Source organism: Dasypus novemcinctus, chromosome 10, assembly GCF_030445035.2.
Source record: "Dasypus novemcinctus isolate mDasNov1 chromosome 10, mDasNov1.1.hap2, whole genome shotgun sequence".
Taxonomy (NCBI): Eukaryota; Metazoa; Chordata; class Mammalia; order Cingulata; family Dasypodidae; genus Dasypus; species Dasypus novemcinctus.
In genome coordinates, this window is record NC_080682.1 from 120,824,940 (window position 1) to 120,846,315 (window position 21,376).

Here is a 21,376-nt window from a genome sequence, read left to right on the forward strand (position 1 = left end):
CTAGGAAGCCGGGGCTTAGAGCTCTGCAGAAGCCAGCGGGAACGTGATGAGCCGCGGGCAGGCAGCATCTAAAAATGCTGCCGCGTAAGCCAGGATTGGAGGACCCAACTGTAATCAGCAGGCCAAGCCGAAATAGTTCAGCTTGACACCATCCATAAGGAAAGGTGACCAGACATCAAATAAAGACCAAAGGCCAGGCTGATACCCTGGAAAACCCTGGAGCCGCAGTCATGAAACCCCACGTGTGACGTGCTCTGCGCCTAGTGGCTGGTAAGTCACATGATTTCTGACCTGATATTTTAAACTGATTAGATTTTTATGAATTAAATCATTTATTAAATAAAACTTAATTGCACATTTACTGTGAGCCTGGCTTGTGCTAGATCTCAGAGTATAAAGGAAAGCAGGACAGGTTCCTGTTCTTAAGGCTTTCTGGACTAAAGGTTGAAAGCACAAAATATATAATTACAATGCAGCATATCATTTCAGTACACTCCTCTGTGAACCCAGAGAATGAACTTACATATCTATCATGGAAAAGTCTGGAAGCCTTCAGAGAGGAGTCGGTATCTGAGCTTGAAGGATGAGTTGAATTTGCCAGGGGGGGGAAGGAGAAACTGTGCAGAAGACACGGAGGGTGAAAATCCAGACTCTTTAGCCACAGAGAAGCCAACTCCTCATATGAGACATAAGAGAAAGCCAATATTTATGAACAAATATAGACACAAATTTAAAACAAAAGAACTTCCCAAAAATGCTTTTTAAAGTCATAAAGGCTTGGGAGGGGATTTAGTAACATCAATGTAAAGGGGAAATCGAGGGGTTAGGAGAGGGGTTAAATATTTTATTAAGGTCTTTTTAAACGCAAGCAGCTCTGTTGGCTCTCCTTGAGTTAAAGGAAGAAAAAAAATCTTTATTCACTCTTTGTTCTTGATCACGAGATCCGGTATGCAGGTTAGAGAACATCAGAGAAGCCCAGTGCAGGCCTCCAGGGACTTTTCAAATTTGACCAGAGAAAATGAGAAACACACAGTTGTTTTAAAAGGTTTCTAATCTTTTGGTTTAGAATTATGCTCAAAGTATACAGGAAATTGCTAGTGTGCAAAGTCTGTTTTTCTTCCTGATAATTTTGATTGCCATATTCTTTTAAGTGGGATTAGAGTGAAAGTTTTCCTTGCTGTGCCATTTTTATGGTTGTTTGTTTGTTTTTAGGGTAACAAGTGTGCCCATGTAACAATTCAAATAGCTCTTTTATACATTGAGTATTTATATATTATTTCTCCCCATATATATCATCAGAATTGCTGACTGCTTATATATCTAAGCACTTAAAATGAACACAATATATTTAACAGAAATAGCGATTTTTAAAAGTATGAGGTGTGGTAAAAATACATTTGTTTTTATATTGGTAAATGTTGTAAAGATTTTTTTAGTGGTTCTTTTGGTTAGTTTTTTGGTTTCATTTTGTTTTAAATTTTAGGGGGTTATTGTGGTTTTATTTTTTGCCATGTAAGATTTCAAATACACCATCATAAGAAAAACCACATCTTGCACTTAAAACACTGACAAATATTTAGACCTGGCACATATCAGCAGTTCAGTAAATGTTTACTAATGATGGTGCCACAGAGGAGATTGAAGGCGGAGATCAAAAATGCAACCTTGGATCCTATTTGAAATTAATTCTTCCTAAATTCAATACCAATAACCTCCGTTGCCTACAGACCCGTGGCAATAAAAGTTGGAGGGTGAACGGGAGTCCGGAGATAGGTTTCTCTTGGAAAACTTGGCTTAAACTTTTTAGTGGTGTGAAGGCTAATTTGGAGTGTCCTTTGCGCTGGGCCCTGGGCACTGTGCTTGGTACTGATTATCTCGGTGTCCTCACAATGACCTTCAACGAGCCCCACTGTGCAGGTGAGCAAAGCGAGGCGCGAAGGTCACCGAAGTGCCCAAGGGCGCCCAGTAAGAGGATTCAAAACGGAATCCCAGCCAGTCCGACTCCAGGCTGTCTGACTTCAGATCACTTACTCTCTTTTCACCGATGCCACGGGGCCCAAAGCGCCACTTGCTAGACTCCCGTAAGACTTTATCACCCACGCAGAACATTTTAAAACATGCATAGCTGTCTCCTTAGTAGTGATCCTCATGGATCACCTTCACGCTGACGTCGACTGCTGACGCTGCCCGTGGATCAGCCTCCTGAAAGACGACCCTCAGGAGGCTCTGGCCCCCTTACGTCTCTCATCTTTCAGTCCCATCTCCTGCTCTGAGGCCCTGTAAAAAGACATCTCGCTAAGGCCCTGCACAGCTGGAACAAAAGCAAGATAGAGACCAAAGGATTTTTGGAGCTGGAGGGACAGGAGCAACTAACTGAGCTCCTTAGTGTGAGCCTGAAAAAAGGCAGGTCTGGGAAGCAGGCTGAATCCCGGCTGAGGAACGGGGCAGGCTGGGCAGGAGTCACAGCTGTGTTACTTTCTAGGGGATATAGCACAGGGTGGAGTTTTAACCACTTTGAACCTCTGTCTCCTCATCTGTAAAATGGAGATAATCATGGTTCCTCCCCCACAACCCATTTGTCTCAGAAATTACATGCGGTAAAGTATGTCCCACAGTATCTGGCACATAGTAGGCATTCAGTAAACACAGCTGTAATTTTGTCAGTCTAGTCATAGTTCTGTCCGTTAACTCATGCACTGATTTTCTCATCTACGGGGGAGATTTTTCTCCTTGCCTATTTACTGTTTCAGGAACCAAACGAGTGATACATGTTAAACGTTTGCCTAAAACGTCTTCATCCTTTGACTTTCCCGTCAAATTCTACCTCGTCAGGGAAGCCCTCGGCATAGCCAGAGTGGGAATGAGTGATTCCTACTTTCTTCTCTCCAGCTTGTAACTGTGCCTGATCCAGCCTAGTTGCCCTGTGTTTGCTTTTGTTTTGCTCATGTCCGTGACACAAACTCCTTGAGGCGAGGGGTCTTTGCTTTCTTGCTCTCACGAGCCCCTCAGAAGAGTGGGTACGTGGTAAATGTAACTCGTAACAACGAAATTGCTATGCAACTTGAAATGTGTTTGGAAATGGCGGTAACGGAGTAGAACTGAGTTCTTCAGAGGCCAGGACGGTCCCCCACCCCACGGGGAGTGAGGTGGGGCAAGCACAAAGAGAAAAGAAAACATCTAGGCTCAGTATGCCGGCACCTGCTATTGCCACGGGGGCGTTTCCCTCAGGGGCCAAAGCACTGGACAGACCCGTCATGGTCATTCTAACGGCAGTCCCTGAGCCCAGCTAAGAGCCAGATTGCATCCTCTCCTCCTCCAGCCGGAGCTGCCGGTGCGCGTGCAAGTGCTGAGGCCCTGTGCGCTATCCATGGGGAGAGCCCCTGCTTGTTAGCTGTTTGGGAAGGGGCACTAGCTCTCACCTGGGGAGGGGGCGCGGGGGTGTATGCCCTTGGGCCCTCTGTGACTCAGTTTCTGTCTCCACATGACCGTTATAAATCATCTTGGGGCCTCAGATTCTAAGCCTCAAATTTGGTCACAACGTAATTTTTAAAACATTACAACTGCCAGGACAAATGAGCAATAAACGTCAAAATGGGTTGGGGCGGTGACAGCCCTGGGGAGCAGAGCTCAAGAGCGGATCACTTTGAATGGAAGGTTCAATGCGGATCAGCAGAATATCCCTGTCTACATAAAATAACATGACTTTAAAATGCTGTTTGACCTAATCTAAGGGGGAAATGGAAAGGAGAAATGAGTTTATATGGCTACGAGTCTCTAAAAAAGAGTCTGGAGGCTGTCAGAAGGATTGCCCTTATGCACAACTGAGCAGAGTCTAAGAGACAGATAAAGTAGATACAACCCCAGATATTGGTTCCTTTGAGGGCTAAAGAGACCCATGGGTGCTGTGGTCATGGCAGATGGGGTTAACTGCCATGTCAGATGGCCCTTCTTTGGAGCTGGTGTTTATGCATGATGAATCTGGACTCAGATGGGATCTCTCTTCTTAAGACTTTCATGCTACTGTGCTGGAGTTGTAGTTGGTGTCGGGGTTTAAGATATATTTAGGGGATCTGAATCTCTGGACTGACAATGTGATAGCCAGGCCCTGAGCCTCAACAGACTCCAGCACCTACAATCTGATTTATTGGACTCACCTCACTCAGCTAAGATGGAGTTGAAGAAGGACAACCACCACACCATGGAGCCTAGAGTGCATACAACTGAAAGCAGGAGGATTGCATCCAGTATCCATGAGGAATCTGAGCCTCCTCTTGACATAGAGGTGCAATGGACACAACCAATCCAAGGTCCACAGAGAAAAGGTGGCATTGGAGTGGGAAAAGTGGACATGGTGGCTAATGGGTATGGGGAATGGCAGGAAGAGACGAGATGTGGAGGCGTCTTAGGGACTTGGAGCTGCCCTGGATGGTGCTTCAGGGGCAATCACCGGACATTGTAAATCCTCACAGGGCCCACTGGATGGAATGGGGGAGAGTATGGGCCATGATGTGGACCATTGACCATGAGGTGCAGAGGTGCCCAGAGACGTACTTACCAAATGCAATGGATGTGTCATGATGATAGGAATGAGTGTTGCTGGGGGGGGGGGGAGTGGTGGGGTGGGAGTGGTGGGGTTGAAGGGGTCCTCATATATATTTTTTTAAATGTAATATTTTTACAAAATCAATTTTTTAAAAAATGATGCATTAAAAAAAAAAAGAGCGGATCACTGCTCTTCTTGCACAGCCGACAGGAGTTGACATTTATTTAGGGCTTCTCGGGTGCCAGGCACTGTTATAAGCACATCCTGGGTATCAACTCCTTCAAGTCTTCAAACAATGCTATTAGCTCCCATTTTACAGAGAAGGAAACCGAGGCACAGAAACTGCCCAAAGCCACACAGCTAGAAAATGGCAGAGCCTGGACTGCACCCACATAGTGGATGTCACAGCCGCATCCTTCGTCGCGTTGCTGTAGGGTCGTCCTGCAGCTATGTCCTTAAATCTGTTTGCCCAGATTTCCTCAAAATGGTTTGCACATAATAGGTGCTCTGTTAAACGCATGCTTGAGTTGGAGTGAAACCAGCACACGTGGGAGCGAGACTGAGCAGTCCCTCCCGTCTCCACCGTCCCCCTCCTCCCCCGCCCCTCTATTAAGTACCCGACTTGACTTGTCGTGGCATTTCTCCAACTCACTGCTTGGAGATCCATGATTTACATTTTTCTAAACATTCTGGATCGTCTGGATCCGAGTGCTGCCGCCTGGTTTCAGTGCCTACTGTGAGTAACTTATGTTTTGGGGGGGGGGGAAATAAAAGGAAGAAAGCATAGTTAATGACGAAACGGTGTTGGAGTCCCATTAAAGCCTTAACGGGCAGAGTATGAGCAAAGGAGGGGAGGTGGAAGAGCAGAGACAGCAGGAACCACATCCCCAGAGCGCTACCTACGCCCGGCGGCCAGTACGCACCGGCGATGCTGACCCCACTGAGTCTTCACCGCCAGCCCCGTTTTCAATAAACATTAGCGAAGGAAGTTTCATTGATTTTGTTAATTTATAAATTCGTTTTGGCTTAACAGTTATTCAAAACTGTAACATAAGCTTACATCTGGCTTGTGTTTATATATCCTAAGGCAACCTCTTAAAAGCAAATAATTTAAGCCAATATTGCGGCGTCTAAGAAAATGGGCCTTTAAAAGATTGGAGAAAAAAATAAAGCGGGGGCAAATACAGGTGTCACGTACATTTGAGGAACACCACACAATAAAACCTGGGGAGGGTTTTCCTACTTAAATTCAATCACAAACACAAACGTTAGGTTCAAGTGAAGTAGTATGTTAGGCGCACTCCTTCTTAGAGCAAGCTGTGATTGGGGGGAGGAAGGCTAGAAAGGTGGTCTCAGGCCCACAGTCTTGCCCAACAGCTCTATATATCTGTGACTCTGGGCAAGCCATTAGAGCTCTCTAAACCTTACCTGTAAGGTTACCTGCGACTCTGGGCAAGCCATTAGACTTCTCTAAACCTTACCTGTAAGGTTACCTGTGACTCTGGGCAAGCCATTAGACCTCTCTAAACCTTACCTGTAAGGTTACCTGCGACTCTGGGCAAGCCATTAGACTTCTCTAAACCTTACCTGTAAGGTTACCTGTGACTCTGGGCAAGCCATTAGACCTCTCTAAACCTTACCTGTAAGGTTACCTGTGACTCTGGGCAAGCCATTAGACCTCTCTAAACCTTACCTGTAAGGTTACCTGCGACTCTGGGCAAGCCATTAGACTTCTCTAAACCTTACCTGTAAGGTTACCTGTGACTCTGGGCAAGCCATTAGACTTCTCTAAATCTTGCCTGTAAGGTTACCTGTGACTCTGGGCAAGCCATCAGAGCTCTCTAAGCCTTACCTGTAAGGTTACCTGTGGCTCTGGGCAAGCCGTTAGAGCTCTCTAAACCTTACCTGTAAGGTTACCTGTGGCTCTGGGCAAGCCGTTAGACCTCTCTAAGCCTTACCTGTAAGGTTACCTGTGGCTCTGGGCAAGCCGTTAGACCTCTCTAAGCCTTACCTGTAAGGTTACCTGTGGCTCTGGGCAAGCCGTTAGACCTCTCTAAGCCTTACCTGTAAGGTTACCTGTGGCTCTGGGCAAGCCGTTAGACCTCTCTAAGCCTTACCTGTAAGGTTACCTGTGGCTCTGGGCAAGCCGTTAGACCTCTCTAAACCTTCACCACAGCCTGTGGGCGCACCTCGTTCGCCGAAGGCGCCCAGGAGAATCTGTGCTACAGTAGGGGAGAGAAGGCGAGCTCGGGCGCAGGGCGCCGGCCTGGGGCAGCAGCGCACGGGCGAGCAGGTGGCTCCCCCCGCTGGCGTCCCGACCGAGCCCCGAGCCGGCCCACCGCTCGGGAGCTGCCGGGCCTGCCGGGCTGCGGGCCCCCGCCCCACCGTGGGCGCTGCAGGAGCTCCAGTGGGTTTCTTTTCTTACTCGGCACCTGAGAGCCTGGGTGAGCGAGAAGGGGCTCGGGCGTCCCCTGGGCACGCTCAAAAGGCCTGGGGCGGGTTCTGAGCCAAATGTCCCACAGTGCCGAGGGGTGGCCGGGGTCGTTCCCCGTCCCGGGCTGGGGAGCACGACCCCGCGGGCAGGCAGCGGACCTCGGGCGGAGAAGGCCCCTGGCCCGAGCGGCCGCGCCCGAGCCCGGGGCGCGGGGGGTGCCGGGCCCGCCGAGGGAGCAGGCGCCGGCGGGCGCGGGGGCCGGGCCTGCGGGGCTGCGGGGGCGCGGGGGCCCCGGCGGCGGCCTCGGGCTGCGGGGGCGGGCGCGGGGGCGGGGCGCGGGGCGGGCCCGGGCGGGCGGGGCCGTGCGGGGCGGGCCGGGGCGCGGGCGCGGGCGGCGGCAGTCGGCGGCGCGGGGCGCGGGGCGCGGGCCTGCAGCGGCGCGCGCTCCCCCGGGCCCACACCTGTCCAGCGCGCCCGCGGCCGGGCCGGGCTGCTCCGCGCGGGTGAGTGCGGGCGCGGGCCGGGCGGGAGAGCGGGACAAAGGCCCGGGGCGGCGGGGTCTGGGCGCACGGGACCCTCGCGCGGGCCTCGAGGGCGAGGCCGGGGGTGCTTCGGGAGCTCCCGTGAACGCTGGGGCTGCAGGGCGGGAGGGGTGCACGCAGTGTCCCCCACGAAGCGGCGGGGGAAGGCGCGTTTGGAGAGCGCTGCCTTGGGTGCCGCGAGCTGGGTGCTGTGGGGAAGGAGCCGGCTCGGGTGAGCTCTCCTGGGCGGGGGCACGGCAACCCCCACCCCCGCCCACCACTCATCTTCCTGGAGATTTGTAGATAATGCTCGTCCAGCAAGTTCTGAACATGAGTATTTTAAGTTTTGGGAGGGTGCAACCGCGGACCCAAGCAGCTTTATTGCTATTGTATGATTGTGTTAACCGACTCACTTTGTAACACCGATAGAATTTTTTTTTTCAAGTCCTGGGCACATGACTGTGAATACACCTTCGCAAGCAAGAAAAGTGCAGCGAACAGGTTGGGAAATAGGCTTTTTCCCCCTCTGGAACTTTAGTTGATGACTACGCTTCCTGCAGCGTGCTGAATCTGGGAACTACTATCTGAACCACCAACAGCCGTGGGAAGCAATTATTTCTTCTTCAGCCTGTAGTTGTTCACTTTTAAATAAAATCTCTGGAAGTAAAGGGAAGGAGAATTATTTAGACAAGGGAACCCACCTCCTCCAGAAAACAAATTAGGTTTCCGCTAGAGCATCTCATGAGAAGGCAACTGGTAAAAATTCTGCTTGTTTTATTGCCCTTTGGGCTACAAACCTGACCCTTCAGAAACAGCCCAGGCTGGTGGGAAGCTCCTAGTTATTGAGGATCGGTGCTGATGGAAAATTGCTTTTCCTTTTGGCTTCTGGAGCTCAGACTCTTAGCACTCCCTTGGAGCGAGGTAAGCCAGCGTCAGAAGAGCGCTCAGGAGGTGTGGAAATGACTTGAATTTAAATGAATGTCAGGATATTTGTTGTCCCGTCTTTTCAGGATCCTTCTTATGCAGGAGAGCATTTAAACTAGGACTTACCACTTTGTCTCTCAAGTCTGTTAAAAATGAGCAGATTGGGGGTGAGACGGGGAGACGGAACTTAGAAAATGCCGCAGATGCCACTCCAGCTTGTGAAAGCACTTGTGATCATATGCACACCATCTGCACTTAAGTAAGTGGCTTCAGTTGTCCTTTTCCCACTGAAATGAAGTCAAGAGATAACTTGTCTTGCTGTCCTGTGCCTGGACTGGGAAGAAAAGCATTTTTTCCCCAAGGTAACGAATGTGGGTCACATTTCTGTGACATTGACAAGCTTATCCAGGTAGATGGTGAATGTGGGTGCATTTTCCTGTCCGGAGCATGAAGTGCCCGTTACTGGCAGGTATGGCTGGCCCAGGACAGTGTTTAAGAGTCTCAGGCTCACCCAAATCTCTTCCGGTAGATTCTTCAGAATTTAGTGCACCAGGCATTATTCACACCTAACTCCCACTGACTCCAGAGAATTTCTTGCTCATGATCTCACCGCTGGTGGATTTGTGCCCCTGATTCTTGTTTTGCTACCAAACAAGGTTTGTCCCAGGCTCCCTGGGATAGTGCATTTTCATTAAAATCTGACAGAGAAGTTAAGTGTCGTTCGACCACAAGATCATGTTTAGGGTTGCAGGACTAGATTGTCATTCTTGAACCATTATGTCACTAGGTCTGTTTGCTTTAACAGGTTCTGTGCCTCAGGCAAATGAGAGCCAGCCTCCCAGCAGAGTGTCCAGAGAGCTTTGTTCCTTTTAGAGATTTGCTTTAGGAATTTGCATGGTTTCAGTCCTCAGTGTCCCTGGCCACAGATTTCCGTGGGAAACCCTTTTTCATCCTTCCAAACGGTGTCTGGACCTTATCTCCTTGAACTTCCATGCCATTTTTCAGCCGTTACTGCTTGCAGTGACCACAGGAGCTCCTAGGTTGTACAGTAAGGAATGGATGGGCTACAGATTGTTTTCCCTCCCGGCATCCGCTTGCTGTAGGAGTTATTCGTTCTCCCAAGCACGTGCCCGTAGTGAGGACACCTGTGTGGCAGGGTTGAAGACGAAGGGGCAGAGCTGAGTGACCACAGCCTCAGTGCCCCCCACAGATTAGGATTGTCCTCCCATCCAATAGTGTGCAGAGTCCCTCCGTCAGAAGGTTAGCTGTGAGCTAGTTGAAGTGGCAGCATCCTCATCCATTAGAGATCTTTTTAGACACGGACAGCAAGGCAGTGGTTTATACTGCGTGATGGAGTGTGGAGCGTGCAACCTTCTCGTGAGTCAGATGTACCGAGGGGGGGGGGATACAGTTTCTGCAGTTACTGAGCATGGTGAAAAAAAGATCTGCTAGCCTTCATTTTCCACTACACTTTGCCATTTAGATGAAGTGATGCATGAAAAGAGTTAGTTGGAAACTGTAACAGGTAATTATGTGTGTGAGGACTCTTTATCTGGCAAAACCTTATTCCTAGAAATGAATCCTTATATACCTGAATTTTCGTCACCCAGATTTAGATAAAATTAGGATAAGATTAGGAAATCTTCATTCCTTTTTTAAGGTGTGAGTTTTTCCAGACAACTCAATAAGAGTAAGAATAAGATGAGAGAGAATTTAATTATATAAGCCATTAATTACCATCCCAGTAGTGGGATTATTGTTTTTATTTTATCTGTTTATAGCCTATTGTGTTTATGTTTAAATAAACTTAAATGCGCCTACTTGGAGTTTATAAAAATGGAAATGATAAGTTATTTGTTTCCTGGAGATGTATTCCATCATTAGGTGAGTTGAGGAATTAATGTGAAGCTACCAATCTATTTTTTTAAAATATTGTTTTATTAGAGAAGTTGTAGGCTAACCAAAAAACCAGGCATAAAATACTTAGTTGCCGTGTGCTCACCACGCTGGTTCTTGGAAGCGCCCCCTGCTGGATGCCTTTGTTTCCTTTGCCTACTCACCAAGGAAGTTTTGTCTGGCAGATAGGTTACGATTAACAAGATGAATTTTCTTTTCCCCCTGTGCCTCCACCCTCCCTAACTCAACAATCTTCTGAACAGTAAGTGACACTGTAGACAATGTTTGTAAACAACAGAGTCCATGACCTGGACTTCTGGAACCCTGGAAAATGATCAATTAGAGAATCACAGAGCTGAATAGACCAGTTAAAGAGATCATCTGGTTCAGGACTATTCAGAACTATGAGAACTATTTCTAACCCTCCACCCGCCATCCCAATAAACATTTGGGAAAGGGGTGGGCAAGTAACTTCAATACACAGGACATTTTAAACCCATTTGGGAGCCTTAGAACACACGGCTTTACCTCCCAGTGTCCGATCAGGTGTTTAAAAACCCTATCTATTTGGGATAATAGTTTCTAAAAGGCTGCCTTGGTTTCTGAATATGAATTTATATTGTTTTGATGCAATTTTATGGCTTTCAGAGTTACCTAGAAACTTTAATCAAGGTGCAAAATGTAGTAAGAACAAGGTCCTATCACACAAAATAATAAATAGGATTTAAGGACAGATAGAGTGAACAACATTTCAGACTGATAGCTATTAGTGCTTTTGATGCACCTGAAATGTTTATTTCTAAGGAGTTAGAGCTTCAGCCTTCCCTGTTGGTTTGGCAGTCCTTTTCTCATAGATGAATGGTTTCTCCTTTACTCCTGGTTAAAGGACCAGAATTTATGTGGTTAGGACTCTGAATTAGTAATGTCCTAACATGTTCTCTCACAGCATTCTGTGATTGGCAAGTGATACCCAAAGTCCTTGACACCTGGCCATCTGTCACTTTGCTGCAGGACAAATTTGAATCTTCACCGTGAGAGACTGGGGTCAGTGAGAGAGCCTAGCTGACTTTCTCCAGGCACACCCCAAGAAAAGATTTCTTTGCAGTTTTCCACAATAACTTCCATGAACTGGTTTCTTTTTTGAAAGCCTGAAAAGAGAGGTATGCCCATGGTAGCACTTGTGAAATGGTGCATGCTTCAAGATCTTTGGAAGTATTGTGTAAATATACAGGGATTTACCATATAGACAAAGCACTTGGAAAAGCAAAAGGAGAGTTAACTTTGTCTGGAGGGGGTTTAATTCATTACAACAAGATTTCAACATAGATTTTTTAAAAGTGTTTTCAACTGGTTTCAGACTTTAAACTGCCCTTCTCTTCCCTGCTACCCTTGCCAATGAACTATTTTAATTTTTTGTTTAAGTGAATAAAGACAGATGTCACTGGAGTACTTTTGGTGCCGTAGATAATTCAAAATCTTCTCTCTGAGGATCCAGGTGACATACAAATGTCAGATTTGAGATTTGAAGATCCATGCCCTAGTTCATAATATGAGCATATTTCAACTGTCATGTTCTTTACGCACATAAAAATGTTATCCACAACTTACGAACATACGTAGTGTAATCCTATCTCACCTCCTCCACACACTCGCTCCCCCATATTTTAAAAACAGGAACACTTGGCAACGTGGACTGTATTTTCTTTCTTAGGATAAGCTGCAGTGGAGCTTGACTTAAATCCCCTGCACAATGTTAGCAGGCATTAGCCTTCTGCCCATTTCTCTTGTGGTTGGTCAGAGGAGGTGGGGATGGGGTATACGGGTCCAAGACATAGCCACATGGGAGATGCGTGATTCCTCCTCGTGTGTGCCACACTTGGCAGGGATTCCGGAGGGAGTGGGGCATCTAGTCACCTAGACAGCTCCTGACACAGAGATAAAGCTGCCCAAGCCCTGAAGAGCCCAAGGGCTGAGTTCAGACTAATCAGACACAGACGGGTTCCCAGCAGATCTCCTAAATGGCTGTCATCGCCACACCCATTCCGCCCCCACGCTGTGCGCAGGGGAGGAGAGCCCTGGGAGCATTAGCTTCCCCACCCAGCCTGCTTAGAACCTCTAGTCTGGGTAATACTCTCAGCAAACACATGTGCATCCCGTAAGTCCAAGGATTCAAAGAGGTAACGGCCCAGGGTATGAGAGATGGAGAAAAGCAGAATTTCAGGGAAGCAGGAGTCCTCAAGGAACTGGCTTTTCCAGACCTCATTTCCTTCTCTTCCCATCCCTGTACTCCCTGACAGAAGTCCAGTCAAAGAGAACGAGGCAGGCAGAAAGATCCAGAGGTGGGTGGGGCAAGCATATACTTTAGAGATACAGAGGGTGGGTTTGGGGCGTATGGATTGGCACGCTCAACTGGATAGATGAATGGGTTTTCCCAGATTTACATGAAGAATAGCCAGGGGTACCCCGAAAGTTGCCCACAGGTCTGTACCTTCGAAGAGGAGGAGAGTGAGAATGAAGAAGCAGATTCTTCCTGACTCCTTCCCCTGGCCCTTGGAGAGCTCACTCCTCCTTGCCCTTGTTTGTGGACGCTTGATTTGGAGAGCCCATGTTCAGTGAATACCCTACCTCTGATTCAGAGCCAGAGAAAACTGATGCCTAAACATTGATTAGAGTACTTTGAAATTTCTTTATTTTTCTTGTGGGATGATTATCCAGATCTTTAACCAATCCTTTCAGGGAAAATCCAAACTCCTTGGCTCAGGACACACAACCCCTCATAATCTGGCTCTTGCCTGCTCCCCACCACTCCCCCTCTTCACCCTTGCTGAGCTAAGTTTAATTCTGAAATGACTCATACTGTTACAGGACTCGGTGTCCTTGCACAGACTTTTGCCTCTTTCTAAAATGGCCCCTACTATCTGTTGTTTTATGTTTCTAACTTCTCTTCACCTTCAACTCGTAGCGCAAGCCCCACCTCCCCTAGAATGCCTCCCTGTTCTGAGTCCCACCAGCTGGATCTCACTGCGCTTCCCTGAGCCGCCTCATCACCTCGATCGTCGCTGACCTTCCTCGGCATGCATCCCTCAGTGGCTATTATTTGAACCCCACTGTGCATTCGTTCATTCACTCATTCATCCATTAATACAAACGTGCATTCGATAGATATTTGTTGAGTGCCAACATAGGCCCAGAATTTTTTAGAGCAGTGAACGCAAACTCCTGGAAAAAAAAAAACAAAACCCACAGTAAGTCACAGTATAATAGCTAAGGCAGTTTTAGGGCTTTAGATCTTTGCAGAGATCCTGGTAGTGGACAACATAATCCAAAGGAGAAGGAATAGAATATGTTTATTACAGGATTGGGTTCTCTGAAATTAAATTTATAATAGTAAAGATTGTTCTAAGTTGAAAGCACACACACAAAAAAACCCCATGCCCTCTTCTCACTGGGCCCACCATTTACTCCACAGCTTCTTTTTTTTTTTTTTTTTCATCTTTCTTTTCTGTGGACCATGGGTTCTTAACCATTTTTGTTCCATGGACCCCTTTACCAGTCAGGTGCAAACCATGGACCCTTTCTCAGAATGTAGCAGCAGAGAGTTTTATGACACTCAACTAGCATTGGGTCTAACAACTACCATAATTTCAAAGTAGGGATGAGTGTAAGCGATTTTTCGAGATATGCAACAACTGTAATGTGACATGCAATGAACACTACTGTAATTTATTGCATACGTTCATAAGTGAAGAAAATGCTGGATTTTGGCTAGAGGTCAGAGAAAATAAAGATAATCAGTTGATTTTTCTCAATTCAGGCTCAATTCTCAATTCAGGGCTGGTTAAGGAGCCCTGAGTTAGAAGCTACAGGAAACCTAGTGCTTGTACACCGTTGATGCCCTGGCCACTCGTAAGCTGTGTAATGAGCGAGTTGCGCTGAGAATTTTCCCAGGACATACTATAGAGTGGAAGAAGGGGAGGGAGAAAAGAAAGGCTGGGGCCAGAGGTGTGGGAGAGGACAGAGGTTCAGAACCGAGCCCCAGATAGGCTCACGATCGTGCGGGAATGGGAGCTGCTGGCGCAGCTCATCGGGAGCTGACCGCTGGGTGCGCGCTGCCTCGCGGCAGGTAATCGTTAGGGGCGTCTGAAACGTGGAAGGCAGCGAGCTCCCAGTTGCAGCTGGAGCACCCCGCGCTGGGAGCGTTCCCCAGTCAAGCCCTGCATTGTGAGGCCGTGACCCGCTTCCCGAGGAGGGCTCACAAACTTAGCAGCCACAGCAGGCGTGCCGCTGGCTGCCCCTGCGGCCGCTGCCCCCTGACCTGCTTGTCTTTGTCTCTGCAGAGCGGTGCTCAGCATGGCGGGCAGCCCAGGGCTCCTGGTTCTCGCGCTGCTCCTCCTCTGTGCCTGTGAGCAGGTGCGCCCCCACGGCGCCCACTGGAAACCCACGTGGCCTGCCTACCGCCTCCCTGTGGTGTTGCCTCAGTCCACCCTCAGCTTATCCAAGCCAGACTTCGGGGCCGAGGCCAAGCTGGAGGTGACCTCCCCGTGCGGACCCCAGTGTCATAAGGGGGCGCCGCTGCCCACCTACGAAGACGCCAGGCGATACCTGTCGTACGAGACGCTCTATGCCAACGGCAGCCGCACGGAGACCGAGGTGGGCATCTACGTCGTGAGCAGCGGCGGAGCGGGCGCCCAGCCCCCGGCCTCCTCGGCCAAGTCCCGGAGGAAGCGGCAGATCTACGGCTATGACAGCAGGTTCAGCATCTTTGGGAAGGACTTCCTGCTCAATTACCCTTTCTCGACCTCCGTGAAGTTGTCGACGGGCTGCACGGGCACCCTGGTGGCGGAGAAGCACGTCCTGACGGCCGCCCACTGCATCCACGACGGGAAGACCTACGTGAAGGGAACGCAGAAGCTCCGGGTGGGCTTCCTGAAGCCCAAGTTTAAAGACGGCGGGCCAGGGGTCAACGGCTCCAGCCCCGCCGGCCCCGAGAAGATGAAGTTCCAGTGGATCCGCGTGAAGCGCACGCACGTGCCCAAGGGCTGGATCAAGGGCAATGCCAACGACATCGGCATGGACTACGACTATGCGCTCCTGGAACTCAAAAAGCCCCACCGGAGAAAGTTCATGAAGATCGGGGTGAGCCCTCCCGCCAAGCACCTGCCGGGGGGCAGGATCCACTTCTCGGGTTACGACAACGACAGGCCGGGCAACCTGGTGTACCGCTTCTGCGACGTCAAAGACGAGACCTACGACCTGCTCTACCAGCAGTGTGACGCCCAGCCTGGCGCCAGCGGGTCGGGGGTCTACGTCAGGATGTGGAAGAGACCGCAGCAGAAGTGGGAGCGAAAAATCATCGGCATCTTTTCGGGGCACCAGTGGGTGGACGTGAACGGCTCCCCGCAGGATTTCAACGTGGCCGTCAGGATCACGCCTCTCAAATACGCCCAGATTTGCTATTGGATTAAAGGAAACTACCTGGATTGTAGGGAGGGATAACACAGCCTTCCCTCCTGGCAGCACTTAATTGTCTTCCTGTAGTATTTTAGGAGAGGTTTTGTGTGTGTGATGTGTGTGTGTGAGAGATGTGTCCTGTTTTTTACCGGATTTCTTAAAATTGCAGGCGGACTGGCTTTGTTCTTTGAAAACCTGTCATCTCCGATCCTCGAAGCAATTTGAAGGCACACTTTTGCATAGAAATAAAAAATATATATATGTACGGGGCAATGGGGAATATTGGGCAATTAAGTCAATCTTTCACTTTTTTGTGAACTTTGATTTTTATTTCATCTGAACTTGTCTCAAAGATTTTTATCGACCGTGCGGCATACAGGAGATGTAAATTCTTATGTGTGTGTTCTTTCCAGAGATTCGTCTTTTGTTTGTTCACTTCCAGATGGCAGAGTTCTTCCCCACAGCACACAGCTCTTAGGAAACTTTCACAATTCTTATCGTCAGGCAGTTGCAGTAGTTTGGATTTGGGGTCATTTGCTCAGTAGTCCTTGAACAATAAAACAATATTGTCGCTATTGGTATGCATATTAAACTATATCTTACAGTCAACCAGTACCCTGAGCTGCTTTTAGTTTTGAGATAGCTTCTCTTCGGAAGAATTTTACTCTACTCAGGGAAGACTTTGTGTGTGGCTTTGCCAGCTCTGCTGTCACATCAGAGCCGGCAAGTTCCTTTAACATTTAACAGGGTTTTGCTCTCATTTCTAGAACTGTTTCTCAGGAGACAATAAGCAAGGCCTAATGAGAACCGGCTGTATTGCTTCCCAGCCAACAGTTGTAGCCACACTAAAAGCAGTCATAGCATTTTACCTCCAAATGTAGCCCATCTCCTGCTTAATCATTTGGATGGAGTAATTGAAAGTGAATTAAATTCCAGAGAACAATGGGTGCATTGCTCGACAGATGTCCCAACAGAAAAACCACTTGTTTGGAGCCTGGCACAGTCATACAGCCTAATAAAAAATTATTCTGTGTAGTTTTTCAGTGTGCTCTAGGGAAGCCATGTACTTGTTCAATTTGGAGGCTTTTCCCTCTCACTTTACTTATTTTATGGTAGAAATACTTGGAGGGTGCTTTAAGAAAAACCAGTAGGACTTTTTTTCCCATTAGTTTTAAAAGATGCCCTTTTAGTGGATTGCTCCAGGCTAGAGGCAACATAACAGGTATGGTCATGAAAATGAAAAAGGGAAAAATACAGAATGGGTAAGAATCATGCGCCCCAAGAAGCGAGTTACTACTGTTTTCTCAGTATGATGACAGCAGCATGTGCAGGGGAAGGCTGAATTATTTTTCGCTTTCACGTCAGGGCTCTCCGCCTGAGTACGGCTTTCTACAGGTGCTGGTGGAGAAAAGCGGGGTGCCCGGGGGCTGGCTGCCCTGGCACCCTGAGCGGTCTCCACCTGAGCTGTGGCTGTGGGCGAGGACGTCACAGACAGAACTACTGCACCCAAGTTCTCTGGGTGGTGTTTCCTCCCATTGTTCTGAAAGATACTGCAGATAAGGTGCTCAAGAAATGTACGGCTGGCTGCGGTGCTGTCTTCAAATCACACGAGAAATACTTTGCATAGCAAAGAGATGCAGGCCCGCCAGGAATCTTTGGAGTGCCCGCTCGGCTGGCTTTGGAATCCCCCGGGAATCTAGCCTGAGGAAGAACGGAGAGGTTTGACTCTCTCTGTCTGGAGATAGGTTGTTTTGTTTTCCCTTCGGCTTTGTGCAAAAAGTTTACTGGGCCAGAACTGATTTTGTTTTACTTTTTTAATAGATGTTCCTTTTATGAAGCACACTGGGTTCTCAAATTCGATTTTTTTGCAAAGTTGACTTCCTTCAGCAAGATAAGTAATGGCATAAATCAAAACAAAGTCTGTGTTTGCTTCACAAGTGAATATAATTTACTTAAGACTAGTGCCCTCATGCCACACCTAGCATAGCTTATAGAACTGTACAAGAAAAACATAAAATAATTGGACTTACCCATCTTTTCAGTGGTAATAAAAGGAAACAGGTTTTAAACTATCATGTTAATTGAACTAAAGAAGAAAAAGAGGCACAAAATATGATTAATACAATGAGTTCTCGGCATGTGTGAGTTCTACACATTGTAAGGATTTCCTGCTAGGAAGGCTAATGGAACATTTCTCAGAGTGTGCTCCTTACACACTGCAACCTCCAGGGTTTCTCCCGAAAGTGGACAGGGCACTGTGCTCAGGTAGGTGGGAGATGCCGCTGCACACGCCCTCTCTTCATTAAGGATTTGCACGCCCCTCGGCACACTAGAAGCTCTAAGTCCTATGCTAGAGAAACGCTAACATTTTAAATTCAGCCTTTCAATAAACATTTTGACCACAACCCTTCCTCTCCCATAGAATGCTGGTAAACGGTCTCGTGTTCTAGCGAATACCTCTTGGAGCCACTGTAAGAGCCTTTTGGTCAAGGTGATGGTGCACCCAGTGGGGTGACAGCCCCCCACCCCTCACCCCCCGCCGGCGGTGCAGGCGGACGTGCGTTTTGGCTTTAACCGAAACCGGGAAACCAGGCCTTGGAAATGTTCACAGCAAGAAATGGGAAAGGAAAAGCATGACTTATCACCTGGAATCAGAAGATGGTGGCAGAATGTGAGACACATATTTTATGTAGATTTTATTCAGAATTTTGAATTTTGGAAGGGAGTTGATCCAAAAAATAAAGGAAAGAAAAACAGGGCTAAAGAGGGAAAAAAATCGGGGTCATTAACAACAGAGTTGCATTCTGTTGCTCAGTCTTTCTTTACTTTTATTAGACCAGAAAGGGAATTTTTTTAAAAAGCGAGTCGGAACACCAAGGTCGTCCTGATTTACTGTCCTTTGGGAAGCTGGGTCCCCCTGCTCATTGGGTGCGAGGCCCACGGGACCCGGGGTCTCTGTTTAAGGTAGTAATCATCTCTCTCAGCCCCTAGAGGGGTTAACTTAGAGCCTGCTGAGAACGCTAAGCCCTGTGGAGTGGCCGCCCTCTGGTCCGCTGTGCCTCGTGTCCCCTGTAATCCAGGGTGCCTGGAGGAGCTCCTGCGCCCTCGGCACTGCAGCCGGGGCGAGCGCACATGTCCACTGTGCCTCGGTGTCCCCTGTAATCCAGGGTGCCCGGGGGAGCTCCCGCGCCCTCAGCCATTCAGCCGGGGCGAGCACACATGTCCACTGTGCCTCGGTGTCCCCTGTAATCCAGGGTGCCTGGGGGAGCTCCCGCGCCCTCAGCCATTCAGCCGGGGCGAGCACACATGTCCACTGTGCCTCGTGTCCCCTGTAATCCAGGGTGCCCGGAGGAGCTCCCGCGCCCTCAGCCCTGCAGCCGGGGCGAGCGCACATGTCCGCTGTGCCTCAGTGTCCCCTGTAATCCAGGGTGCCTGGAGGAGCTCCTGCGCCCTCGGCACTGCAGCCGGGGCGAGCGCACATGTCCACTGTGCCTCGGTGTCCCCTGTAATCCAGGGTGCCCGGGGGAGCTCCCGCGCCCTCAGCCGTTCAGCCGGGGCGAGCGCACATGTCCACTGTGCCTCGTGTCCCCTGTAATCCAGGGTGCCCGGGGGAGCTCCCGCACCCTCAGCCCTGCAGCCGGGGCGAGCGCACATGTCCACTGTGCCTCGTGTCCCCTGTAATCCAGGGTGCCCAGAGGAGCTCCCGCGCCCTCAGCCCTGCAGCCGGGGCGAGCGCACATGTCCGCTGTGCCTCAGTGTCCCCTGTAATCCAGGGTGCCTGGAGGAGCTCCCGCGCCCTCAGCACTGCAGCCGGGGCGCGCGCACATGTCTGCTGTGCTCTGTGTCCCCTGTAATCCAGGGTGCCTGGAGTTGCTCCTGCGCCCTCAGCACTGCAGCCGGGGCGCGCGCACATGTCCGCTGTGCCTCAGTGTCCCCTGTAATCCAGGGTGCCTGGAGGAGCTCCCGCGCCCTCAGCACTGCAGCCGGGGCGCGCGCACATGTCTGCTGTGCTCTGTGTCCCCTGTAATCCAGGGTGCCTGGAGTTGCTCCTGCGCCCTCAGCCCTGCAGCCGGGGCGAGCGCACATGTCCGCTGTGCCTCAGTGTCCCCCGTAATCCAGGGTGCCTGGAGGAGCTCCCGCGCCCTCAGCACTGCAGCCGGGGCGCGCGCACATGTCTGCTGTGCTCTGTGTCCCCTGTAATCCAGGGTGCCTGGAGTTGCTCCTGCGCCCTCAGCACTGCAGCCGGGGCGAGCGCACATGTCCGCTGTGCCTCAGTGTCCCCTGTAATCCAGGGTGCCTGGAGGAGCTCCCGCGCCCTCAGCACTGCAGCCGGGGCGAGCGCACATGTCTGCTGTGCTCTGTGTCCCCTGTAATCCAGGGTGCCTGGAGTTGCTCCTGCGCCCTCAGCCCTGCAGCCGGGGCGAGCGCACATGTCCGCTGTGCCTCAGTGTCCCCTGTAATCCAGGGTGCCTGGAGGAGCTCCCGCGCCCTCAGCACTGCAGCCGGGGCGCGCGCACATGTCTGCTGTGCTCTGTGTCCCCTGTAATCCAGGGTGCCTGGAGTTGCTCCTGCGCCCTCGGCACTGCAGCCGGGGCGAGCGCACATGTCTGCTGTGCTCTGTGTCCCCTGTAATCCAGGGTGCCTGGAGTTGCTCCTGCGCCCTCAGCACTGCAGCCAGGGCAAGTGCACATGCCCCTGGCTTCATCTGCGCTCTGCTGTCGTGCGTGCCTGCCCCCTCTCCTGGTGCCTGTCCTGGACCAGCCGAAGGGTGCCTCGCAGTGGCCCCTGTTGGTTGGTTTCTGTGGATGTTTGACAGAGTGACCACTTAATGTCATCCAGAATGGAGTTCCCTTTAGGCTGAATAATTACGCTGGGGCAGCAGGCACAGCCAGGTGCGTCCGGGCAAACCGGCCCCTCTGGTCTTCTCATTATGCCTTTCAAAGCGCCAAACGGGGTGCTGGCCAGCGAGCGGCCGTCCTGCTTGTGCTAGAACAACGTGGGGCTGCAGCCCCGGGGCCTGTGTGCATGGCTTTGCTTCGCTGTGGCCCCTGCTGGCTGGGGTCGTCGCCTGGGCCCGCGTTCCAAGGGCCTCTGCAAGAGGAAGCGCAGCCAAGAGTCCTTGGTGGGGTGGGGTCTAGAGTCTTAGGTGGAAGCCATGCCCAGCAGGTGAGTGACACATCCGTTTTCAGCCTGGTGTTTCCCCAGAGGAGGAAATAAACCCGCTCCCAGGGCCAAAGTAAACAAGGCCAGGAGCTGTGGCAGCAGGCGGGGCTGGGGACACCGTGGCCTTGGCCTCGGAGTCAGGCAGGCTGATTCCTCACTTGGCTCCTTTGGGCTATTACAACTCAGTGCAGTTTAGTTTAAAATGTAACCCCTCCTGGGCGCCAGCTCCTCCAGGGCTTGGGGAATGGAGCAGAGGAAGAGGGAAAGGGTGAGCCTGTCTTCGCCTGACTCGCTGTGGTTGTGTTTGCCGCTGCTTGGACTAAACCAGCTTCTTCCAGCCTCCTTAGCTCTTGCCTCTAGTGGTGTGACCATGTGCCACCTGCTGCTGGGGCACCCTTTAGTGCAGGAGGCAGCCCTCTTGAGTGGAGGACCGACATCCACTTC

General features: G+C 50.3%; 1 protein-coding gene across 3 annotated transcripts; it reads left to right on the forward strand.

Moving 5' to 3' along the window:
• Window positions 1-6,868: 6,868 nt before the first annotated feature.
• PRSS23 (serine protease 23) lies at window positions 6,869-17,611 on the forward strand. Of its 3 annotated transcripts, none has more exons than XM_071218310.1 (2): window positions 6,869-6,987; window positions 14,656-17,611. In XM_071218310.1, the coding sequence occupies exon 2, from the start codon at window positions 14,669-14,671 to the stop codon at window positions 15,812-15,814; it is 1,146 nt and encodes a 381-aa protein (XP_071074411.1). In that variant the 5' UTR covers window positions 6,869-6,987; window positions 14,656-14,668; the 3' UTR covers window positions 15,815-17,611. The 3 variants fall into 3 exon arrangements, with proteins under 3 accessions (XP_071074411.1, XP_004482032.2, XP_071074410.1); XM_004481975.5 differs by lacking the exon at window positions 6,869-6,987 and adding an exon at window positions 7,379-7,480; XM_071218309.1 differs by lacking the exon at window positions 6,869-6,987 and adding an exon at window positions 8,602-8,681.
• Window positions 17,612-21,376: the final 3,765 nt, after the last annotated feature.

Coding starts and splice junctions, on each gene's coding strand:
- PRSS23 (XM_071218309.1), top strand. CDS start 8,617: ATGCCGCAGATGCCACTCCAGCTTGTGAAAGCACTTGTGATCATATGC. Junction 8,682..14,655: donor TGCACACCATCTGCACTTAA/GTAAGTGGCTTC, acceptor TTGTCTCTGCAG/AGCGGTGCTCAGCATGGCGG.